The sequence below is a fragment of the Dermacentor andersoni genome, chromosome 3, assembly GCF_023375885.2.
Source record: "Dermacentor andersoni chromosome 3, qqDerAnde1_hic_scaffold, whole genome shotgun sequence".
NCBI classification, from domain to species: domain Eukaryota; kingdom Metazoa; phylum Arthropoda; class Arachnida; order Ixodida; family Ixodidae; genus Dermacentor; species Dermacentor andersoni.
Window position 1 is genome coordinate 78,457,302 of NC_092816.1, and position 22,985 is coordinate 78,480,286.

The 22,985-nt window shown below is 50.3% G+C and overlaps 2 protein-coding genes across 7 annotated transcripts in view; both read right to left on the reverse strand.

The window, feature by feature from the left end:
• Window positions 1–5,647, reverse strand: part of LOC126544394 (syntaxin-like) — a 47,347-nt gene extending 41,700 nt beyond the window's left edge. For 3 of the 4 annotated variants that reach the window (XM_050191711.2, XM_055061489.2, XM_050191718.2), the window contains exon 1: window positions 4,309–4,469. In XM_050191711.2, coding sequence (XP_050047668.1) covers window positions 4,309–4,341 — 33 coding nt within the window. In that variant the 5' untranslated portion in view covers window positions 4,342–4,469. Of the gene's footprint in view, window positions 1–4,308; window positions 4,470–4,956 lie in introns of those variants that run through there. The other variant, XM_055061491.2, reaches the window with a different exon arrangement.
• A 1,618-nt stretch (window positions 5,648–7,265) lies between these two features.
• Window positions 7,266–22,985, reverse strand: part of LOC126543240 (uncharacterized) — a 72,311-nt gene continuing 56,591 nt past the window's right edge. For all 3 annotated transcript variants that reach the window (XM_055061474.1, XM_055061478.2, XM_055061469.2), the window contains 3 exons: window positions 21,133–21,323; window positions 16,948–17,101; window positions 7,266–11,492 (listed from right to left, as the gene is read on the reverse strand). In XM_055061474.1, the coding sequence (XP_054917449.1) occupies window positions 7,924–11,492; window positions 16,948–17,101; window positions 21,133–21,323 (3,914 nt within the window). In that variant the 3' untranslated portion in view covers window positions 7,266–7,923. The remainder of the gene's footprint in view (window positions 11,493–16,947; window positions 17,102–21,132; window positions 21,324–22,985) is intronic.

Consider the following 22,985-nt stretch of genomic DNA (forward strand, 5'->3'; position numbering starts at 1 on the left):
ATGTTTTGCCTGTACAGATACCTAAACACTTTCCCAGCCCATTTACTTTCTTCCATATTCCTCAGCCGTTCTTCATACTCAATTTTACTGCGAGCTTCCCTCACTTCAAAACTAGTCCAGCCCATATACCCCTGCACAGCTTCATTTGTAGTCTTCCCGTGAGCGCCCAATGCGAGGCGACCCACAGACCTTTGGTTCCCGTCGAGCCCTGATTGTACCCCTGATTTAAAGCAAACAACCGCATTTCCAAAAGTAAGTCCTGTCGTACAGTCCTGTCGTATTCCTGTTGTACAGCGCCACTTGTGGTTACATACTTTAGTTCACGACGCCACCGCTACGCTTATTTCCGTAGCACTGTGGAAGGTACAGTTTCCCTTCTCTAAGTTTGTATAGGTGTTCTGTGATAGCACTCGCTTCGAGGGCATTATTGTAGGGGAGGTGTACTGCACGATATAAAAGATAAGCACAAGTATACTGGACAGGTTCGTGTAAGGGCCGCACCCCCAACTTGGCAGCCCAAAATGCTAAAAAAAATATATATAGCCTTCGGTGCCCCGATGCCGCGCGCGCGCATCGGCAAATTTTCGCGCGTTGTGTACTTCCGCGTGCAACTACTAGATGGCGAGAGCTGCGTCTTGACCTCTGATGCAACGGCACATCCGCGGTGTGCACAAGTATGCACAAGTCGCCGTCTGCGCCGGCACCATGATCTTTATTCTACGACACCATTTTGACCAAGGCGTTCGGTCCCGTGTAAGGGCCGCACCTCGTCGAAATTCTGAAAAGTGCGGCATTTAACGAGCCTATAGGGTATACGCCGTACCGTACAGAAAAGCCAAGGGCTCTGAATGGCATTGGGAAAGATGGCGTGTATATTATATAGCAACACACACACACAAATAGTACCATAAAAAGCACACACAAGAACAAACCGTGGAATGGGGCTCTTGCATTGCCCAGGGGGCGCTGCGAAAAAGGTGCTAAAAAGCGCCCTCTGTCCTAAAATGGGTCGTACCAAGCTCGGTCGTCTGCTTCGGAAAGCACGTTTACAATATGGACCCGCCACTTTCGGTTGTGTTGTATCACGGCCTGCAGCGAATATCGGGCGCCGAAGATTTTTTCAGGAGTGGCACGCTGCGTAAAAAGAAGAAATTATGCAGTGTCGAATACGTGTATGCCGTTCAAGAATTAAGCGGCGAAGTTTTAGCGCGGTGTCAATCGCAAGTGAAGCGAGTCACGTACGAAGTGGAACTTCAGGTAAGGTTTGCACGCTGCTAGATTCAAGCGCACAAACGCGAGGAAATGCTTGCTATAAATGAATCCACAGCAGCGCTAAGCAGACATCATGTGTGCGGAACTGCTCGAGCACACGACGGTACGCGCCGCGACGGCAGCGGTCTTTCGACATGCCGCGAAACGGCGGGTCTCCTGCAATCTTTGTTGGCTGCATGCCGCTAAACAAGTAGTTATGCCGGCGTTGTAGTAGCGACCATCTGTCCCTTTTAGTAACTGGTAATAACTGATGGAATGCATATGAGCTCGCACGTACGTGCGAATCGCGCTGCAGCGCGAGCTTGTGCGCTGCTCGCTTGATGTAGCTTTTAATGACAACGCTCGAAAATCGATCTGCTGTAATCAATACTATCTTGCTGCGCTGCCTCAACATGCTCGCTTGAGGTCAAGTATGAGCACATTTAACTCTCTAACCTGTGCTGCTCGTAGTGGCGTAGTGAATTGTCACCGAATCAACCCGGCCATTTGTGGTCATTTGCACACACCTGGGCACTTCACCACTTCGCACCGGTCGAATTGTTAATTGTCGCTGTGGCCGGGTTTCGAATCGTGAATCACCAGCCATGCCTGCTGCTATGTCGGTCTGCCGTCGGGACTGTAGGTGCAAAAGACCGAATTTTAGAACGCAGATCTATAATCAAGCAAGCTTCAAGACAGGTGAAGCAGTCAGCATGGCGCGAAGTTTCGCTTACCCAGCGCGACGAACTGCAGTTATACAGCGCGCCCGACGCTCTGCTTCGTGAGGCCTTGAAGGGAAACGATAGAATCGGATGTTAGGATTCAGGCCTTCTTGTTCATGGCAGCCCACGACGCAGCAATATCGACGGTGACACTTTTTCGATGCTGAGCTAGGTCCCTCCGGATCGGCGTCGCCGATTCCTTCTGCTTACAGCATTACGACCCACGGCACACGGAGAGTCCGTTTTCGTTAAACTATAGGCTGCGGCCAGCTCGCAGCGTGGTCGACGTGGTCTGTGAGAAGTGACGAGCCTTTTCGCACTCGCAACAGGGCAGAAAAAAGTGCTAATCGACGCAAAACTCGGCCTAGAAACGTGCTTCGCCACAGCCAGGGCTCAATACGACCCAAGCTGGTACGACCCAGATGTCGTTTGCCGCGCCGCCACCAGGCGCCGCTACTATACCTCAAACTCCAGCGCAAGACGCCCATTGGGAATGTTGAAAAAATTTGCAGCTAATAAAGGGATCGAGTACTGTAACTATCCGAGTTAAAAGAATTAGAACTAAATTACATTCTACAGATGCAAATATTACAACAATGATTCTAGAAGTTAACGGGCATCAGCGGTACGTAACAACCGCATTAGCTAGGTAACAAGTTCCATGACCGAATGGTGGAAGCGACGAATGACGATTGTAAAAGTTCTTGCGGCGTCGAAACTCCTGTATTTCCCGCTCATTGTTCTTGATCTTCGATATGTATGATGGTGGATTGATACAGAAGCTGTGCATCTGCGGTCAATTTGGTCCGGAAACACGTATTTTTCGACAAAGCTGAAGTGAGTCCCAATTGAGGAATTCGTTCAAGTTCGCAACAAAATGGTCAGAAATGTTCTGAATGGCTTCTACGTTGTTTATTATATTAATTAGTGTTATGGCGTTGAGGTCTCAAACTTCAAAACCCAATTCTAAGATTGGGTGCAATTCTGAAATGTACAAATTTGTCTCGTGGGTTTTTTCGAAGTTTCTTTTAATATAAACGTAAGGTTGTGTTCAACCGTCTTTCATCGTAATATATTCACATGTTTGTTCTACGATTATCGGAGCTAGGTACTGGGGCCCAGGAAGTATACTTAATATAATAAGAGGCTTCCCGCTGAAGCGAATGAGGTTATACATTTTGGAGCATTTCTCATATGCCGGTTCTGGCACCAGTTTAGCACAGGAGTAATACCAGACTTCAGAGCATTTGTTGCATATATACCGATGAGAAGATTGAAAGAAACTTCACTTTAAAAACACATACAAAGTTGAATCGTACGTAAGCAAAACCTTTACACACGCAGTACGTGCTACCGGTAAAAATGATACGAGTAAATGTACGTTTCAAAGCTCGTTGCGTTATCGATTACAGCTCGAAGGAGCCAGATGCAAGCAGAAGGTCAGTGCGAACAGCAGCACTTCCAACAAGGTACAACAGAGAAAGGGCAGCGCGGAGTCGCGCGAGGGAGGACGGATGACATTCGCAAAGCGCACGCACGCACATACACAACGAAAAAAAAAAAGTAGACTTTGCGGGGAGTCTCGAAGAAATGCACCAACAGAGACATCAACGCACAGGGAAGTTCGATCTGGCTTTTCTCGGAAACCGTACGCGTACGCGTTTCAGCGCAAAAGCACGCTCAAAATGCGCGCAATCGAGCGGACCACCAAAGCCACCGACTGCGCTGTGGCACGGGGCGGAGCAAAAGCCCAGCACAAAGACCATACGGCGGGACCCAGGCCAGCTGTAATGCGTTCGAGCGGTCGCGACGGGGAAAAAGAAAAAAGGAACGGAAGTAAGAAACAAACTACGTGGGCAAATCTAATGAAAAACGCCGCTAGCGAAGACGCGCAATTGCCTACGGCTCGGTGAACGGTGGCCCTACGTGCGTCGGCACCGTCGCCACAATTGGCCCTAAATAAAACTTGAAAATGAGCCAACGCACGACCAGTGCGAAAGGGCAGAAACGCACGCACACGTACGAAAAGATCTCTCTAGACTGCTGAATTCCCTGCGGCCGAGATGATGGATGGAGGTAGAGAGCTCAATTTTCTTTCCCCCCAAATCGGGTGAACCTGCCACTGAAAACAGCATCTCCACTCATATGCTTGCTTAGGATGGTGTTCTCTCGCGGTACAAATCGCGCATCGAAATCTCTCGCGAATGACCGTCCGCGTATCACACTTGAGCGGAAAGGAGAGAAAAAAGCGCGTAACGGGGCGAGACGAGCAACAAGTGCCCTCGAGCAATGGGGGAGGGCGCCCACTATCCGAAAGCAATCAAGAGAGTCGTACCGCTTTCAGCGCTGATATCCTGTCTTTGATCATGACCGATAGTTGCTGTCCGCGCTGTCTTCCACTTCGAACAATCCACAGCACTTTAAACCTAACTCCGAAAATATCACATTTTCAGCGGAGTTCCGCCGTTCCGCTCCAGCGCTCACTAGACGGCAACCATTACTTACGTACAGGAAGTCAGCCTCTCTTTAGGATGTGACGTCATTATTGGCGCATTTCGTCACATCGCCACCTGCTTTCAACGTGCTTTCAACGCGTACTTGGCGCGTTTGGTTGTGCATTTTTACTGGCCAGAGATTTTTCTTTTTTGATCGAATGCTAACTCGTCGTTTATTGTCGGAGTTCTCTCAGTGACTCGGTATTTAGCTGATACGGACGCTTTGTGGCATGCGTACAATTCGGATTGCTTGAATGCCGAAGCTTGACGGCCGGCCGTTTTGACCTTGATGCGTTCCGGACAGGTCAGTTGCATGTTGCACTCATCGTAGGGTGAGCAAGGTCTGACGCGTACGTGGATAGTCTCATGGTAGCCTTCGTTATGTCGTAGGTTGAGGTATAGTCGCCAGCGCCGGAAAAGTGTCGTCTACTGCGCGCGTTAACCTCGCTAACGTTGCATTACGACTGCTTGAAATACCCGCTGCTTACCTAATGCATGTCCACTTGGCGTCACTTCGAGATTACACGGTCTGATGGAGCAAAGTGCGCCGAGGGTCCCGGTTACGAAGTGCAGTATAAATACGCCACCTCGCGCTTTCTGCGTACCCGAGGCCAAGATCCATTCGTTACAGCATTATATAAGCGTTGATATCCTACTCATAACTTTTCTAAACTAATTTTAACACGTGCGCAGTAACCTCCGTGTGCACGGAAGAATGCTTGGGCGTCCTCTTCGGCCCTTCGAAAATGTCTTTTTTTTTTTTTTCGCCACCAAGCTCCATTTAGAATCTTATTCTGCCGAATGTCATACATCCTTTTTTTAATGGATGGGTGGATTGATAGATGAATGAGGCTCAACCCTTTGAATCGCGCGGCGGCGCGCGCTACCTAGCCTTGAATGGTACTATATGCATGCATACCTATGTATTTACTCCTTTACTTATTGCGTTGATATAACCCACCAATCAGATATCCTCCGTTTAGTTATTTCTACCTGTTCAAAGTCTATTTTACCTTCACTGTCCTTAAAACCCAAAGCTTTGAATAGTTCCCAGTTACATTCAACTGCAGGGTGAAGTCGTTTGCAAGAAAGGATCAAGTGTTGAGCCGTTTCCTCCTCCTCTCCACACGCCCCGCACAAATCCATCTCCTGGCATCTAGCTCATTATCCTAAACATTTTCTTTGAACATTTTTTTGCTTAAACGTCCTGTATGACTCTAATGCAGATTTGTTTTGCACCTGTTTTCCACATATCACTCTCTCTCTCCTTAACCTTTTTCTTGACAGAGCGATTCCTTACCTGTGCCCCCGCTGCTGCCCCAAGTATTTGCGCGACAGTTCTCTAGTTCGCTTAATCCACCTTGTGTAAACACTCCTCGTGTGCAACTGAATACCCTCCTAGCCCACCGCATTTCCCCCATTTTTCTCAATCGCTCCTCAAATGCTATCTTACTACTAGCCTCTCTGCCTTCGAATGACCATTCCAGATCCCCCGGCACCCCAGGATTTGGTGTATTGCCGTGTGCTCCCAGAGCGAGCCTACCCACACCACGTTGCCTAGTTTCCAACTGTGCTCTCATACATACAACTGCATTGGCAAAAGTCGGGCCCTGAACCATTACCCCTTCCACATCCCTCGTACCACCTCATACATATTGTAGTTCCACAGTGCCCTACTCTCATAATCGCTGCACTTATGTTCACCCAAAGATACTTGTATTTATCGACTATCTCAAGCGTGGCCTCCTGTATCCTATGCTCGCCGCAAATGTTATTAAAAAATCAAGACTGCCGATTTTTCTTTGCTGAACTGCAAGCCCATGGTGTGCAACGCGCCCTGCAGTCAGCTCTCAAAATTGCTCAACACACCAAAACAGACGCTGCAAACAATTTCCTGCACTTTAAACATTACAACTACACAGCACAATCAAGGCAGAAAGCTGGGCTAGTTGGTGTGTCATCATTAATCAAAAGACTAGCGCAAACAACAGGGACACAATAACACGCCTGTTATTTGCGCTAGTTTTTTGATTAATGATTAATCACAGCACAACCTTGCCATACGTGCAGTGGTTGCTCAGCCCCTTATTTTCACTTCGATCTTCGAAGCCCACAAGAAAAACTTGCCTGCATGCAGCGCTATCGACACGGGAACGAAACTTGTGGAATACCTACCATGTTGTTGGGAGGTGAAGGACTTCGAGCAGAACAGCCTTTCAATAGAGGAGCTAAGCTGTTATGCAGAGTACGACCAACTAGAGCACTTCAAAAAACCTTCAATTACCACTGCACAGACTACATACAACATGCTACGAACCTTTGTTGAGCATTTTCAGTCGCAGGTGCCCCAAAACGTCTTTTTGTAGCTGCTAATGATAGTGCAGTTTACGTACGAGGTGCTTTGCTCAAGGCACTACTGCAATTATTGCTGATTAGATTAACAAAGCTCTACAGCATTTCCTGTTGCTTGGTAGGACTCAATCGTTTGTCTGTTGAACTCAAATGCACACCGCGGAGGTGCAGCAAAACAGATTGAATCGTACGTCTGTAGAGCAACAATTTCCGTGAACATAACGGATGGCAGTTTTAATAGCGTCTTCTGTTTTGTTCCTGCAGGATCACAACTTAAACATTAATTGCAAAGCAGTCCTTCATACCAGTTTAACGAAAAATATATATCATATATCCTAACTTTATAAAAAAAAAGAACAATTCGATTTAAAATGTCCTTAACCGCAATGACAATGGAAACAATGTCCGATGCACAACCACAAAGTGATTCCAGACACACACGATATCGCATGATAAAGGTACTTTTTTTCTCTCAGAAAAAAAAAAAAAAAATATGAAACAGAGGTAACAAGACAATTACACTTCGCATGTGCAACATTTGCACACGGCAACTGTTCTGCGAATGAACGCGTTCCTTAAAATATCCTTAGCGCGCGCACAAGGAGGCTTGTATTCTCCCAAACCTATTTACAATTCTCGCCCACGCAAAGGAAAATGAAAAGAAAAAAAAAAAAGGCCGCGGGATTGAGAAACACTGAACAGAAGAGACAAATGTACATGAGGGCGCGCGCACACGCGAGAAAAGGGACAGAGAAGATGGGTGTGTGCGCGTGTGCCCGGGTAGGTTCTTTCCCCCCCATACACACACACACACCACTTGACGTCGTTGGTGTCCCACAGGGCGAAACGGCCTTCGCGCGCGTCTCTAGAAGCCCCCCAAAAAAAGTGACGGCGCGCGTTCGCGTGCAATGTGTGCCCACAACAGTATACAAACTTTTTTTTTTTCTCTCCCCCTTTGTACACAAGTTCCCCCCCGGGGGCGGCGGCGGGGAATCGTCGTGACGGAACAAACTTGAGCTGAGAAGAACCGAGAGAAAGATGAGGCAGTGAGCGGTCCGTGTGGAGGCAAGCGGCACAACACTCGCGTGTGTGTTCACGACGTGTCAGTCCTCGTCTGACAGAGGTTCGTACTGGGACGAGAGCAGCACCGAGGAAGATGAGGCCGGCACAGCGGCCGAAGAGGAGGAAGAGGAAGAGGTCGGCACGACCGGGGCCGTCGCCAGCGACGAGGGCCCACCGCCGCCGCCACTTCCCACCGGGTTGCTGGGCGCCACGGCCATGGAGCGCACAGAGAGCGCAGAGAACGGATACGCGTATGTCGTCGGAAACGGCTGCGGGGGCGGCGGGTGCGGTGCCGCCGCCGAGTAGAAGCGGCCATCGCGGGGCGGCGACACGGGCTCGAGCTCGCCGCGCCGCCCATCGTCGTGGTGGTGGTGATGCTGCTGCTGCTGCTGCTGGTGGTGGTGCTGCTGCTGTTGCTGCTGGTGGTGGTGGTGCGGCGAGGGTCGGCCAGGAGGGCCCGAGGGAGACACCGACCGGGGACGGAACTTGCCGCCACGCCAGTCCGGGTGGCCAGACTCGATGGCCGACGCCGGCCGCGGCGGACCCGTCGATGGACTCGGGTGGCCAGGGTGGCCGCCTTCGCTGAGCGGCCGCTCGGGAGGCTGCTGCTGGTGCTGCTCGTGGCGGCCGCTCTTGCCGTGCGCCGGAGGCTCGTCTGTGGTGCGCATCACCTCGACAATGCGGTTTTTGACGTAGTCGAGCGCGGACAGGCCCACGTGCTGCTGCTGCTGCTGCTGCTGCTGCTGAGAAGGCCGCAGGTAGGAGACGCTGTCAGCCGACGAACGGGGAGGCATGGCGGTAGCCCACTCGGGGGGCCCCGGCTGACCGGGCGGAGAGATGGGCTCCACATACGGGCCCTGCTGCTGCTGCGGGTTCCGGATGAGACTGCGCTCCTCCTTCTCGGACTGCAGCGCCTTGCGTAGCTTCCAGCTGTGGTACGTCTGTGGTGGCGGGTGGCCGTTGTCCGCGCCCCCTCCTTCCGGAGGCGTCCGCGGAGGCGCCGTCGTGAGTTCGGACGGGGGTGCGTAACCGCCGTGCGGCATGCGCTCCGTGTGCGACACTTCGACAGGCATGCGGCCATACAGCGGGCCACCATCGTTCGGGTTGCAGATGTTCTTGGAGATGATAGCCGCGATGTGCTGGTTGAGCGTGATGACCTTCTCGGGCTCCATGCGTGGCGGCCCCCGCTCGGGTGGCCCGTCCTCGATGGTGACTACCTCGTCGCGCGTGGGCAGCGCCTTGAGCCGCGGCGGCAGCGACGCGCCCTTGGGCTCGCCGTACCGCGACAGGATGGTGTCCATGGCGCCCGCCGGGTTCTGCTTTGGTTCCGTGCTCTGGTTGATCTGGTGCGTGATGATGGCGTCGATGAGGTTCGCGGCCGTGATGCCCTGCGGCGGCGGCTTCGGGCTGTCCTTCTGAAAGGACTGCGAGAAGATGCGCGACGCCTCGTTGTCCAGCTCGGCCTGCTGCGTTCGGCTCAGGAACGGCTTGGCCTGGTGGTCCTTGGACACCTGTTGGCGCATCTCGCGCTCGAATTGGTCTCGCGTGAAGGCGTCCCGCGCGAGGCGCAGCGTCTGGCGGAGGTCCGGCGGCGGTTCGGCACCCCGCCGAGAGTCGAGGAAGCGCTGCTCTTCGGCCGCGGCGCGCATGGCGGCCCGCTCGGCCTCTCCGCGGAAGTCCGGCGGCGGCGGTGGCATGTCGCCGCCGCCGCCGAACTGCCGCGGCCGCTGGTGCATCTCGAGCAGCGACTTCTCGAGGCCCTCGACGGCGGGCCGCTCGCGGGGCTTCTGGTCCTCCTTGGGTACGGCCAGGCTGGGCTGCGCGGCGGCGGCGTTCACCAGCGTCGTGAACGGGTCGTGGCTCGAGGGCGACACGACGGCGTACGGCTGGCCTCCGCCGCGCGGAGACTGGACCCGGCGGCCGGGGCTCTCGAGCTCGGCGCGCGGCGAGCCGGCTTTGGGCGCTTGGATGACGCTCTTGGGCGCTGTGCTCCACGGCACGCTGCGAATCACATTCTGCCGGGAGGTGGCCACCGTCGCAGGTGGCGTACCGCCGGACGCCCCCTGGTGCAGCGCCAGGGGCTTGCTGGCCCAGCCGCCGGGCGACGTGTCAGCCGGTGGCGGCCGCTCCACGGCACCGGCGGGCGCGTGCTGCAGGAACACCGGTGGCGGAGGCGCCCCCTGCGCGCCGTAGTACGCAGGCACCTGGTAGACTGGGTGCAGCGCCGGCGCAGGGCTCGAGTCTCGCGCCTGCGGCGAGGCCCTGGCGTCGCCGGACGAGCCGCGGCGCATCTGCATCTGCTTCGAGGTGTTGAAGTCTATCATGATCTGGTTGCTGCTCAGCTGAGATTCGCTCGAGTACTTGGGCCGGAAACCAGGCGACGACGAGTAGCCACCGGACGTCGACGACGGCGGCTGGAACGGGCCCTGGAATCCGCCCGGGGAGGCAGCAGCAGCAGCGGCGGCGGCGGCGCGGTAGTACTGCTCGGCTGGGTCGTAGGCGCGTGGCTCGGGTCCTTCGGACGGCCTCTGCTTCTTGGGCGCACCGCTGTCGTGAGGCACGGGCGTGCCCAGGGTGATGGAACCGGCGGCCGAGGAGGGCTCCTTGCCCTGCGGCGGCGTCAGCCGTAGCAGCCCCTCGTAGCGGGACGGCGGGAAGCTGCCTGTGGCAGGCTGGTTCAACGGCGTCCCCTGGGTGATGGAGCCGGACGGTGGCTTGCTGTCCTTGAACATCGGCTTGGGCGACAGCGACGGCTTGCTGGCCGCCACCAGCGGGGGCGGCGGGGGAACGGCACTCTTGCCCGTCTTCGTGAGGCTGCGCGGCGCCAGCGACTGTGCCACCAGGTGCGGTGGCGGCCGCTCGGGCGGAGGCGGCCCGTACGACCGCGGCGCAAACATGACCTGGGGCGGGGGTTCGGGTGTCCTCCGCAGGTGGTTTGAGTGCGCGGGTGGCGGCTGGGCCACTTGCACGTACGGCTGCGACGCGTAGGTGAAGGGCGCCGGCGGCAGCTTCTCCCGCCGGAGCTCCCGGTGCGGACTGGGCTCCCGCGACGACTTCTTGCTCAGGTCTTGCACCTCGTACTCGTCGTCCCGAGACACCGCGACGACGGGGGGTGGAGCGGCCACGTGGGGTACGTGAGGAAACTGCGCCACAAGACCCTCGGCGTGCACCAGACTGTTGGGAGCGCCAGCCAGGTGGTAGGGCGAGGAACGGGCCACGGGTTCCGGCGCGACCGTGGAGGAGGAGGGCGGAGGGGCTTCCGAGGGGCCTTCCTTGGTCGGCGGCCCGTTGCGGCCGGGCTTCATCGAGTACTGCAGGGTCATCTCGATGGCCTGGAAGATGAGGTCTCGCATGCAGGTGGCACCCTCGTGGCCGGCCTCCTTGGCGTCGGGCGGACCGGCCCGGTGGTGCCGCGACGACGACCCTTCTGCCTCGGGCGCCCCCTGGCCCTCGTCGGCACTGACGGTCGCACTGCTGTCGTAGTCGGCGGACGCCTCGAGGCCGTTGTTCAGTTCCGCGTGCGCCTTGCCAGTCACGTCCGCGTGTGGCGCCGACGACACGGCTAGCGTCGGCCGCGTGGGTATCGGCCTCTCGTTCTCCCAGCCTGAAACTGAAGAGGAAATGGGCACGGTCAACAACACGGTGGTTGGTCCCGAGAATAACGTTGCAACATAAAGGGCGTTAACTTCCATCAGATGCAGCCGATCCTACATACAGCTGAACCTAGTCGTAACAAGGTCACATTGGACACAAATGCCCTCGTTATATATCCGATATTCATTATAACATACATGCAGACATTGGCGGACAAAAAAAGACAGCGACGATTTAGCGGTAAATGCAAAGAAATACGTTGCATTACGCAGCACCCCTTCAAAGTCTGGGGTCCACGATTTAAACTGCATTCACCACATTGCACTGTGATGTTCAGGAGCTCACTCGACACGTGTGCAGCCCCTTCGAGAAGCAAAGTGCAACGACGCGACGGTCCAGAGCAGAGCTGCGTCAGTTGCACTATATATATATATATATATATGCTGTTATGGAGCAATCCGTACATGAATGAAAACAATGTTTGTCAGAGCAATCAAGACGATGAAGACGCAGATCAGGCATCTTCTCTTCTCACAGACCTCTACCACGTCACTGACTTCCCACACGTTACACAATTTTCCCCGCTTTGACACGCCTAATACTATTGCATTAAAAATTATGATCAGTTTTATGCAAAAGAAATGCAAGCAGCGCAGCTCCGATAAGTAAGCGAAGGGTCTCCCTCCTGCGCATTTTAATTACCCGTGGACTTCTTGCTTGAATCTGCACAAGAACAATATATTACATATGTGCACTCTGCACCACCACAAATGTGCAATACTGCAATCTGTGTTTTCGGCATGCTCTCATGCGACTGGCATGGATCGGCAAAATGAAGCCAAGCTGGCCACCAAAACACCTCTTAGACATTGATGGGACCCCGCGCGTGGATTCGCATACTCCGCCACTACACTGTTTTCAGTAGTGTCTTTCAGCACTGTGGAAGCAATGGGCATCCCTGGCCAATTAGGAGGGCAAACACAACTTAACGGTGTCCTTTTCGCGCCTTGTCTGCTAGTGGCGACCACTTCTGCATAAGGCGGAGTCGGCATCTATGAATCTTTTGAGACTTATGCACGCACAAAGACAGGACGTCGAACGAGGAAGGGACACACTATGTGTAAACTTCAACTGGCTTTTATTGGGACAGCGACGTATATATACGCCTCCACAATCGGAAAAATATACAGGAAAGCAAGAAAGCAACCATGAAAGCATCTATGAAAACTGCAACGGTGCAGCGACAAACAGCTGTTGTGATAGCAGTGGTACATTTTGCTCAGACACCCGTGAATGAGGGTTGCGAAGATGGAGGATGCAAAAGAAACGCTCGGGCAGTGTCTGTCTAATATGACGTGGGATGGTGGCGCTGTCTTTCGGTCCCTCGTGTAATAGGTACTGGTAGTATCGGCGCCAAATGAAACGAACAGCGGAGCGCATGGCTGAAGCAAAACTGAAGGTGCACGCCGTCCAGTCATCACTACTGACAGGCGCGCATATCCGGTTTGACCGCACTGTGATGATGCCCGCCCTATACTGCGATATTTTCATTTCTGTTGTGGCTTCCTTTTATTTGAAAGTGAGAAAAGAAAAATCAAAGAAAACAGAAGCTAAAATATTGCAGTATAGGGCAAGTAGCATCGCAGTATAGTGGAACTGCACCATGCTATTCTTTATTTCGACAAATATTCTGTCGAAATAAAGCACTCCTTTCTGTTTACAGTACGTCTTACTGTAATGTTACCTTGCAATAATTTTCTTGTCATTGGTTTTGGTTTTTTGTGCGTGAATGATTGATGTACTTTAGGCACCCAAGGGCGCATATTATTATGTCTACTTGACAATTATCGTACAAGCTTTATTTATTTATTTTGTTTCTTTTTCTATCATACGTTAGGACTGTATGAAGTTTGCTGTGCTGTCGTTCTGCTGCCTTGTACGGATGGGAGGTGGGGCTAGTCAAGCTGCATCAGCGCAGCTTTTTTCCCACTTTCCACGCCACAACTGTTCTGTGTAAAACACACTGTACTGTTGGTGGTGAAAATAAACTTCAACTATCGGCACCCAAATGGAATGCAAACAGCGGTGCGCATCGTACAGTTTACGCCGTCCATCTAAGCCAGCAAGATCGGCAATTTGCTTAGTTATATCGAATTTTTTGTATTGAAATTAGACCTTTTATGCAAGTAAGTACAGTCACTGCTCGATTTTAGTACTGCTCGATTTTGCTTACACAGAAAGAGGCCGCAGAATTTTACTAATTATCGGTCAATAGGGGGAAGAAAAACAATTTTGAATAAGAAAATAATTATTTTGATGAATTTGAGAGTCGGCAACGAATGACATGGTTTCGCACCACGTCGACGGTATCTTCACATTGGCGGTACGAACTCAGAGAAGCCAGCCAAGCTTTCGCTCACAATTTGCCCAAACAGCCAGACACCGATAGCATCGCCAGCACTTGCGACAAGGCTATCTTGAAAAGCCCCGGCAGGGGGGAGCAAATGCTCCATCTGCCTCTCGCTCCAATGGGTCGGCGAAACTTGACATTACGCAAGGGCGGGAAGATAGCTTACATGATGCCACACGATCAGCACGCCCACTCTTTTATTACCTCTAAAGCTGGGTGTGTGCTCAGCTCATGTGCTCAGCCGTGCTTGCAACTAGGCACAGCCAGAGCCAAAACGCACACTAGAAACCGAGACCTACGCCAACTTGCCCGTCTCCCCACCCCCTCGCTTATGTTACTGCGAGCTCGCTCCACTCTCCTTCCCCTTTGCTCATGCTGGAAGGCGGCACTCGTGAAGTCACCATCTTGTCTCACCCTCACAAGCTTTCACTTGCACCTAAAGCACACCTTATCGCAGTTGGACTTTATGCGGAACATGATGCGGCTCCACTTCGGGGGTCGCTCTCATCCTATGGCAAGCAATTTGAGAGGTAAGGTTGTGAACAGCCGCTTGTAATTCAATCCTCTGACCATCTGCGTCCGCGGAAGCTTCCATTTATTGTCTCAGTATTACTTTGCGGCAGCAGTGAAATTTCATTATATTGACACCGCGTACAAACACACTTTGTTATATTGAGGCTCTAAATACACGGTATTCAATGCACAAAAGGTTAAGAAAAGTTAAATACTTCATTATATTCAGGTTTACCTATATATATAATTTCTTTAATTCAATTAAGAACTTCAGATAATTTCCCCCATGCTGTCCTTGGTGTCAATGTTCGTTGGCTCCTGATGACATGACTAATAAACATCAGGCTCCCAAAATTAACCATTCCACCCATCGATGGCACAGTAACAGCTACCCACGAAAACATTGTTATAGGCTCTCAGCCCAAACTGTTGCTATGTTCCATAGACCCCACCGCCATGCATCAGCAAGGCACCGCATAGTAAGAGTGGCACATGCGTAAGACACTGATGCCAAGAAAAGCACCGACAAAAAAGGAAGCCGCATGTCGCCTCCAAAGTGCAATGTGTCTTTCTGTTTGTATGTTTTTCACGTTCCTTGGGGAGATTGATCATTGGAACTGTCTCGCTTGAGGTAATACCTGAACTATTCCAAAGCACATGTAAACGACACCGTCAGAAAAGTGCGACCTTGTGGCATCCTCGCACGTAGTGCTGGGCAGTATTGAAGATACATGCATCTTAAGTACTCTTTGGGTATCTTGTATCTGTATCATGATACGTCTGTCAAGATGTATTTCTGTATTTCGGATACAGGAAAGAGTGTATAGTGATTCTTAAGATATTTCTATCGCAGCATCACTGCGCGAAACTATAAACGTTGGACGACGTGGTATTGTAGCGCAAAAATAAAGTAAAAAAAAAGGAAAAAGAAGAATTTAAGTGGCAGAGGAGAAAGAGAAAGGTGGTGCTACACTCAAAACTGTTTATTAGGCACAAAGCTTGCTACATATATACTGGGCACACTCTCGACATCAGGGGGCAGCAAAGAGCAAGCGACAAGTCATCTTGTTTGCGTCAAAACTAACAATTTCATTTCCACATCATATAATGAAACAGATGTTTGACTTACAGATGCTTGACCACTGAAATGAATGTCATATGCCTCTAGCAGTTGCCGCCCGGTTTTATCTCTACTCCTACCTAGGATTCTCACCTCAGAAACATGGGGCTCACAACAGCACGATCTGCAACGTGCAGAGACATGGGCGCTCATATAATTTTTAAAATTGTTTGAGTGTTGCCTCATTCGGTTGTTCACACAACAGCCCCCGAATCACAGGACGTGCTGCGCAAACGTGCCAAGTCAAGCACGCAAAACGCTACGTGGAGAAGTGTTCGAATGCTGTGGTTTACCAGATACCACCAAGTTGCAGGAAAACCTACGTCGGGCAGACCAACCGTTGTGTAAACGACCGACCCTTCCTTTTCCGTTTTTTTTTTTCCCCCGCTGCAATATTGTCGTTCGCCAAACACCAACTTGCCCAAGAAAAAGTTATAAACGTTGACTGAACTCTGCTTCTCAAGCTCATACTGCTGCCACTAAACCACCTGAATAAAACTAAAGGCAGCGGCATTCTTTTATCTTTCTGCCAGAGCTCTCCCAGCGAGGGCAGGCAGAAAAACTTCAGAAGGTAAAACTCCACAGCAGTATTTGCACCCTCATGCAGAGGCTTCTTAATGATGTTCTTAGAAGTAATTAGATGGCGACTCCCATAAACTACAAATGCGACAAGCAAAAGCTGCCAACGGCACAGCATATAGAGAGCTTTCATGTTTAGTGGCTAGAGCAACCTCAATGAATTGTTTTGGAATGCAAATTTTATACTTTGAGCAAGACAATAATTTTAAGAAAATAACAGACATTCCATTCAAATGAAGCAAGGTTGGTCGGAGTTAAGAAATTTCCAAGCAAGCATTTTGGTGCACGCACGTTTGCACCTACATTATACAGATCTAAATCAGAAATTTGCGGAAGTATCGAAATATCTTAAGATACAAATGGAAAGTATCGTATCGGGTACAATAATTGCGATAGTATCTTGTATCTATCTCAAATACTTGTTACCCAAATATCTTGTGTCATATCATGATACAATTGCAAAGTATCTTTGCCCAGCCCTACTAACGCGTAGCTAGCACGGTCTCAGAAAGAAGCATGAAAGAAGGCAGAGACACCTCCACTGCTAAGCAACGCTTGTCTGGGCAGAGCATGACAGAGAAACTGAATACCGAGTGTTATTCTGGAAACTTTTGTATTCCGAGATTCGTAGTACTGAAATATATTAACCTTGAAGCTATAAGCAGCCAGCAGGGGATTTCTTAAAAGTTTGTTAACGTGGTGTTCATAGTAACGAGTTTTTTCTGTACACGCAGTTATCCAGATCCAAGTCTGTCAAGTGTGACGAGAGTAACAGTGCCATTCATCCCCCCCCCCCTCCCCCCCAAAAAGAGCAAAGAGAAGGCAAATGGAAGCCAAGAGCAGTCTCACCTTCCTCCATCTGCTTGCCCGATGGACTGCAGGCACTCGCCGTGTCGCTACTACAGTGGTCCGCACCGTTGTCCTCCTCGCAGCTCGTAGTCGTCTCACCAGTATCTTCGTCGTCCGTCACTTGCCGCTTGCCGTCCTCTTTACTGCCGCCAGCCTGCGAACCAAAGAGCTTAAAGTAAATGCGCTTAAAGTGTCAGCTCTACACGCACAGTCGTTGCACATGCAAATAGCAAGAACTCGTAGGGATATTTCAGTGCACTGACCTTACGTGCCAATGCAAACCGGTACCGTCGTAAAAGAGGCGAGGATCGCTGTTCATCTAGAGTAATTTCGGGACCTTTATAGCAACGCATCTCTGCACATAGCTCTTTTCTGAGCACTACCGTTGCTGGGGTCAAAGGAATAAACTGCTCAGCACTGCTGTCAATCATCAAGTGCGGGAACGTCCATATTGCACAAACCTGCACAGTAGTTGCTCAAGACCCAGCAGAGAGCGCAAGCTGTTAAACTACCAGTATTCGCCAGAGGCAATCTGCAGTTGATGCACCAAAGCGCAACAATTGCCTCCGTAGGTCACTGTGATATGAAGGCTAGCAGCTGTGAAAGATATGAATGCATTCCAACTCCTGACACCCGCTTATGGCTTAAGTTCTTGTATTTAATATTTCCCTTATTAGCTATGACTACACAAGTCATGTGTGTCCTTTGGAGCTGCACGTTTCCGGAAGCTTAGCAAAACCAAATAGTATCTGTAGTTAGGCTAGTTGGTACGGGAACGAGCCCACTTGTTACAATCCCAATTGTCATTGGAAAAACTGTCATGGGGAAACTGGTTCGGTGCCATCTCGAGAAGGGAATTCTGGAGAGGGTGCCTTATTCTCGCTTGGATTTCTTTTCACAGCTACCTCACGAACGAAAGTGCTGACCGCAAAGGGGAACGGGGAGTGGGTATGGCATAGGTCGGCAAACTTGCTCATGAGTCGACTGATTGAAACTTAGGACTGACCCGCTAGTGCGAGTCTGGCGGAGTAAAATTTTGGCGAGTCTGCGACCGAGTGAGCCCCAAGCCAGAAGTGTTCTGAGAGAGTTCTGGATATCTTGTCTATAGGGTCAATTTTGAAAAAAGCCATTGCTAAAACTGTTGCGACGGTAGCAATGTTAAAAGTTTATCCATGCGCATGTGCACCATCTTCTGAATGACTGTATCGAGAGAAAGGAAAAACCCATCATGGAACTGTGCGACTGCCGCATTATCAACAGTACAATGCTCGCACCTATGGGGAACTTCCCCATTCCTTCACTCACTCACTCACTCACTCACTCACACACACACACACACACACACACACACACACACACACACACACACACACACACACACACACACACACACACACACACACACACACACACACACGAGCTTTGTGTACAAGCCTGTAGCTCTAGCCCGGAGCCATTGCAGTGCCAGCGGCGCTCACGCTATACGTACGGCCACTGCTTCTGGTGAGTGCCAAGTTTGGTTGGTTCAATTATCGTTCATGTTCAGCGTGCACTCAACCTTATTTCTTTGTAATGTGTGCATGCTGCTTAAACTGAGCGTCTGCACTTTGCCATGTTCAGATGCGGCGTTGGCGTTACGCGCAGCTGAGAGGAAGTGTTGATGTCAGTGTGTAGAGTTTCCATATATAGTTGCTTCTTGCAATGCGAAATTCCGGGTGTACAGGCCAAAAACAATATGATTATGAGGCACACAGCAAGGGACTCGGAAGTAATTTTGGCCACTTGGGGTTCTCTAACGTGCCCCTCAATCAAGTACATGGGAAATTGCAGCAGGCTGCTGTGGGCAGGTCAGGTTACGTCTTGCTTCACGCCCTATCACGACGGCAATAGTCACCGACGAAAGCAAGCGCTGCCACCAGCAGGTGACTGCTTTGAAACTGGCTAAACATATGCATATAGCCAGAGAATTTTGAAGTATAGTGCGTTTCCAGCACATAACTATCTTTTGCAAAGACATTCTCCTTCTACATACTCACGTGAATGTACAGTAAAATCTCGATACAACGAACTTGAGGGGACTGTGGTAAATTGTTCATTATTCTGAAAGATTGTTATAGCGAAAGCCCCAAAATTAACCATTGTGCCCGTCAACCCGTCAGTTCATAAGTTGTCACCATAAGAGCTATCCACGAAATTGTCGCTGTCGGCTTTTGGCACCCGCTGTTTGCTTGTTTTTCACATTTCTTGCCGTGGACACTGCAACTGTCTCGCTTGAAGCGGACACCTTAACTACGTCAAAGCACAAATGCACGTAAACGACACCGCCTGGAAAGTGCAAAGTGTGACCGTGTGACATCTCCACGAGTACAGAGGTTACATTTCACGGCGCACGTAGCTGTACCATTACACCTGCGCGTAGCTAGTACGGCTGCAGAAAGAAGCGCAAAAGAAAGAGGCATGCACAGAAAGAAAGGTGAAAGAAGAGAGATGCCGCCATTGCTAGACAACGCTTTTCTCGGCGGAGCATGCGCTCGCAAAACCTGATGCGTTGTCGCCTCCGCTCACCCGCGCTCTTTTTTTCTCGGGCACCGTCTCGGGTTTTCCGAACCCATGTGTCACGACGTCTGCTCTCTGCACCTTGTCATCTCCAAGCCCACTGTTTCAGCTGCCATGGAGGATATGTGGAAATCTAAAGATCCCTTGATTTTGGAATATTAGTTCGTAGTACTGAGGCATTAACATTACAGGGAAACTGAATAACAATCATTATTCTGAAAAGTTCGGTATACTGAAGTTCATAGTAATTAAATATTTTTACATTGAAACTACAAGAAGTCAACAGGGGATTCTGAAAAGTTTGGTAATCTGAAAAGTTCATTAATGTGGTGTTTGTAGTAACGAGGTTTTACTGTAGCGGGAGGATGTCCGCAGAAAATAGTTTAACGCATTTGAGAATAAATAGGCACTAGCATGCACTTTGCTCCTAGTACACCTTGAGCCGTGATTGCCAAATCAGTAAAAGATCATATAGCAGCGCAAGAGCATTATTTTCTTGCTTAATCCAAGCCACAACAACAGTATCAGAGTGCCCGGATGCATGAATAGCACTCGGTTGCAAGCACCACGGCACAGAGGAGGAGCCAACCACACCCCCAGCTCTGAAATTACACTCTCTCTGTGTGATTGGGACAGCCTAGCAAACAAGTGACCAAAAACCATGTTTTGACAAAAATTAGAAAAAAGAAAAACTTTACTCAGTGCAATGCTGAGGCATTGCTTGTTACATATTTGCACTGACAATCCACTCGTAGTAAGCTTTGTAGTAATCTGCTTGCAGCACTTCAAGCTTAACCTTCACAAGGTGTTATTGATAGCAGCATTCAAACACTAAACACAGCAGCAGTGAAGAGTGAAAACGAAGCTGTAACTGGTCGGTGGTGCATAAACGAGTATATGACTGAGCTCAAGAACACTACAGCACAGAACTGCAACTCAAGCGGAGAGCCATTTCCTTTTCTAGGTGGTGCTAGAACTTTCTGAAAGATTGCTAGGCTCAAATAATGTAACAAGGCATCTTGCTTGATTGTATTATCATCCATCTATCACAGCCAATTGATGCCTAGGATAATATAGGTGTTGTGCCACTTGGACTTTTCAATGAAATGTAAAAAGGAAGAGCCCCTGGGGAAAAAAAAAAGAAAAAATGAATATTTGATGTTTAATGGCGCAAGGGCCAGATGTGGCCAAAGAGCGCCAAAAAAAGAAAAAATCCCGGCCCAATCTGAAGAATGAAATGATGGTTGTACGAGGTACAAGCATGCTAAATTTTGTCTGCCTTGAAATAGAGTTACAGGGAATCGTTTCCTGCAGAGCTCACCATATATATGCCATGAAGTTTCAGCAATATTGGTGCCATTTTGTGTACGCATAAGATATGCCGTCCTGCAGCCAAACCACTGGATTTCGTCCACATACTCCTTCCACACACAGACACAACGAACAATGTAATTCGACACTCTTGCAAAGGGATCGCATCCCATCTTCCAACGACAGAAGCCAGCATCAAACGACCGACCGAAACTGCAGCGAACTGTGCCGTATAGGCCGCCACACACAAGTGCAGTGGAGAAGCTGCAATGGGCACACGCCAGTAGCGCTGAGCGACGCGCACACACACGCACGCACCTCGCGGAACGTCCGCACAATCTCGTCGAGTCCCAGCTTGCGTTTGTAGTTGAAGTAGAAGTTCCGGCACTGCTCCTTGGACTTGCTCTGGACGACCGACGCTACGGCGGGCCAGTCCGTGCCGTACTCCCGAAGTCCGCGTTTGGCCATCTCCATCTCTTCCTCGGTCCACCGGGAGCTGTCCCCGCCGTCTGCACAATTGAACACAACACGTGCAAGCTCAGGCACCAAGCTCGAAGAGGAGAGCAAATCTTCATGCCATGCAGGTCACAGTTGGCATTGAAATAACTGGCACGCCTGAGCAGCTAACACTAAGCAGCCGTAACCATAAGCAGCACGATAATCAGCACCTGAAATGTAGGTTATTAACTCGCAAGGTCAGTATTATAGAAAAGCAGAGCAAGACCTGGTTCAACCACTGCAGTAGGCTGCTTCCATGAATGGAGCCCTGCTAGAGTCTTGTCTGTGATAAGATGCTTGACACAAATCTGATCATTACTTCACTGCAAAAGAACAGTGCACGCCTAGTTATGAGAAGTGCTCCTGCGCACAGCTCCAGATAGGCTCGATTCCTGTCAAACTAGTCCACTACACTACAGCGCATCACAAACTGCTTGCGATTCTCACCCCTTGCACGCACTTACGTACGGGAGGCTTGCATGGCCTAGGCACACAACGCATGGTTGGGTGCCACTTGCAACGGTCGTTATGCTCAGTCCTACTGAAAGCACGTACGCTCCCGTGTTGTCATTTCGAGGTTTCGAGGGCCCACATGGAGGGAAGGAGGAGAGAGAGAGGCTTTCCACACAGCTGTATCGCTTGTTCTCCATGAAATCAACCGTACACAAGACAACTCTGCAGCGTTAACTAAGAGTGTCGCTAATCATCTGGACACCCGCCCTGAAAACTGTCGCTTATCAGTTTTAGTCGAGATTACAACCACCCTTGAACAGATGCGCCACAACTGCTTGCCGCATCACTGTGCTCCATCGACAGCTATTGCTAGAAATTTGCTTTTGCATCGTCTTAGAAGGCTCAATTACATCAAGGACAAGAGTTTATTTTGGTAATCATTTGCTCCATTACTGCACTAATAATTAGAAACCTTCCAAAGTACAAATTCTTCAGAGGGAAAGGTCATTTTGACTTGCAACGTGCGCAATTGAGAATTTTCCCTGCAAAACTGTAGCGAGTGTGCGCAGCCGAGAAAGTTATGATCGGTGAAACAAACAGAAGGCCAATCTTGTAGACAGTGTGGCTCGATTGCTAGGATTGTACGTCCCGTCTGTAAAAGCAAAGATAAAAGAAATGTGCTAAAATGCTAATAGTAGCATGTTACCCCCCCCCCCCCCCTTTCTTTTAATTGCTTAGCAAAATATACATTCATAAATCGCAGCAAATACTACTGTGACAGCTAACCGCTCATCTTTCTTGGCGAGAGAAGCATCAAATCGAGCGACGGCAAAGAAAAAGTACTTCTTCACCCCCAGTTTTCTTGAAGCACACAACTTTCACCCTGGAGATAATCTGGTGGCAGCCATACTTGTTGAAGAGCTTTGGCCCCTATGAAAATCTCACATAGCCAAGCAATCTTACCTGAACAGATAATGATGCATTTTTTTTCTTTTCTTTTTTGCCAACAAGAAGATTACAGTTAATCACCATCTTATCTATAAGACAGCAGAATAGCTAGCATTCCAAATAAATTAATCAAAATGCTGTGCTGCAGTGTACAATGTTTTCGTCACTTATTTGGTATCCACCACCTTATTTTGCTAGCCAAGCTCATGCATAGGTGCGACATATCATTCACTATTTTTCTTCCCTATTAATAAAATTTTACCTTTCACAGC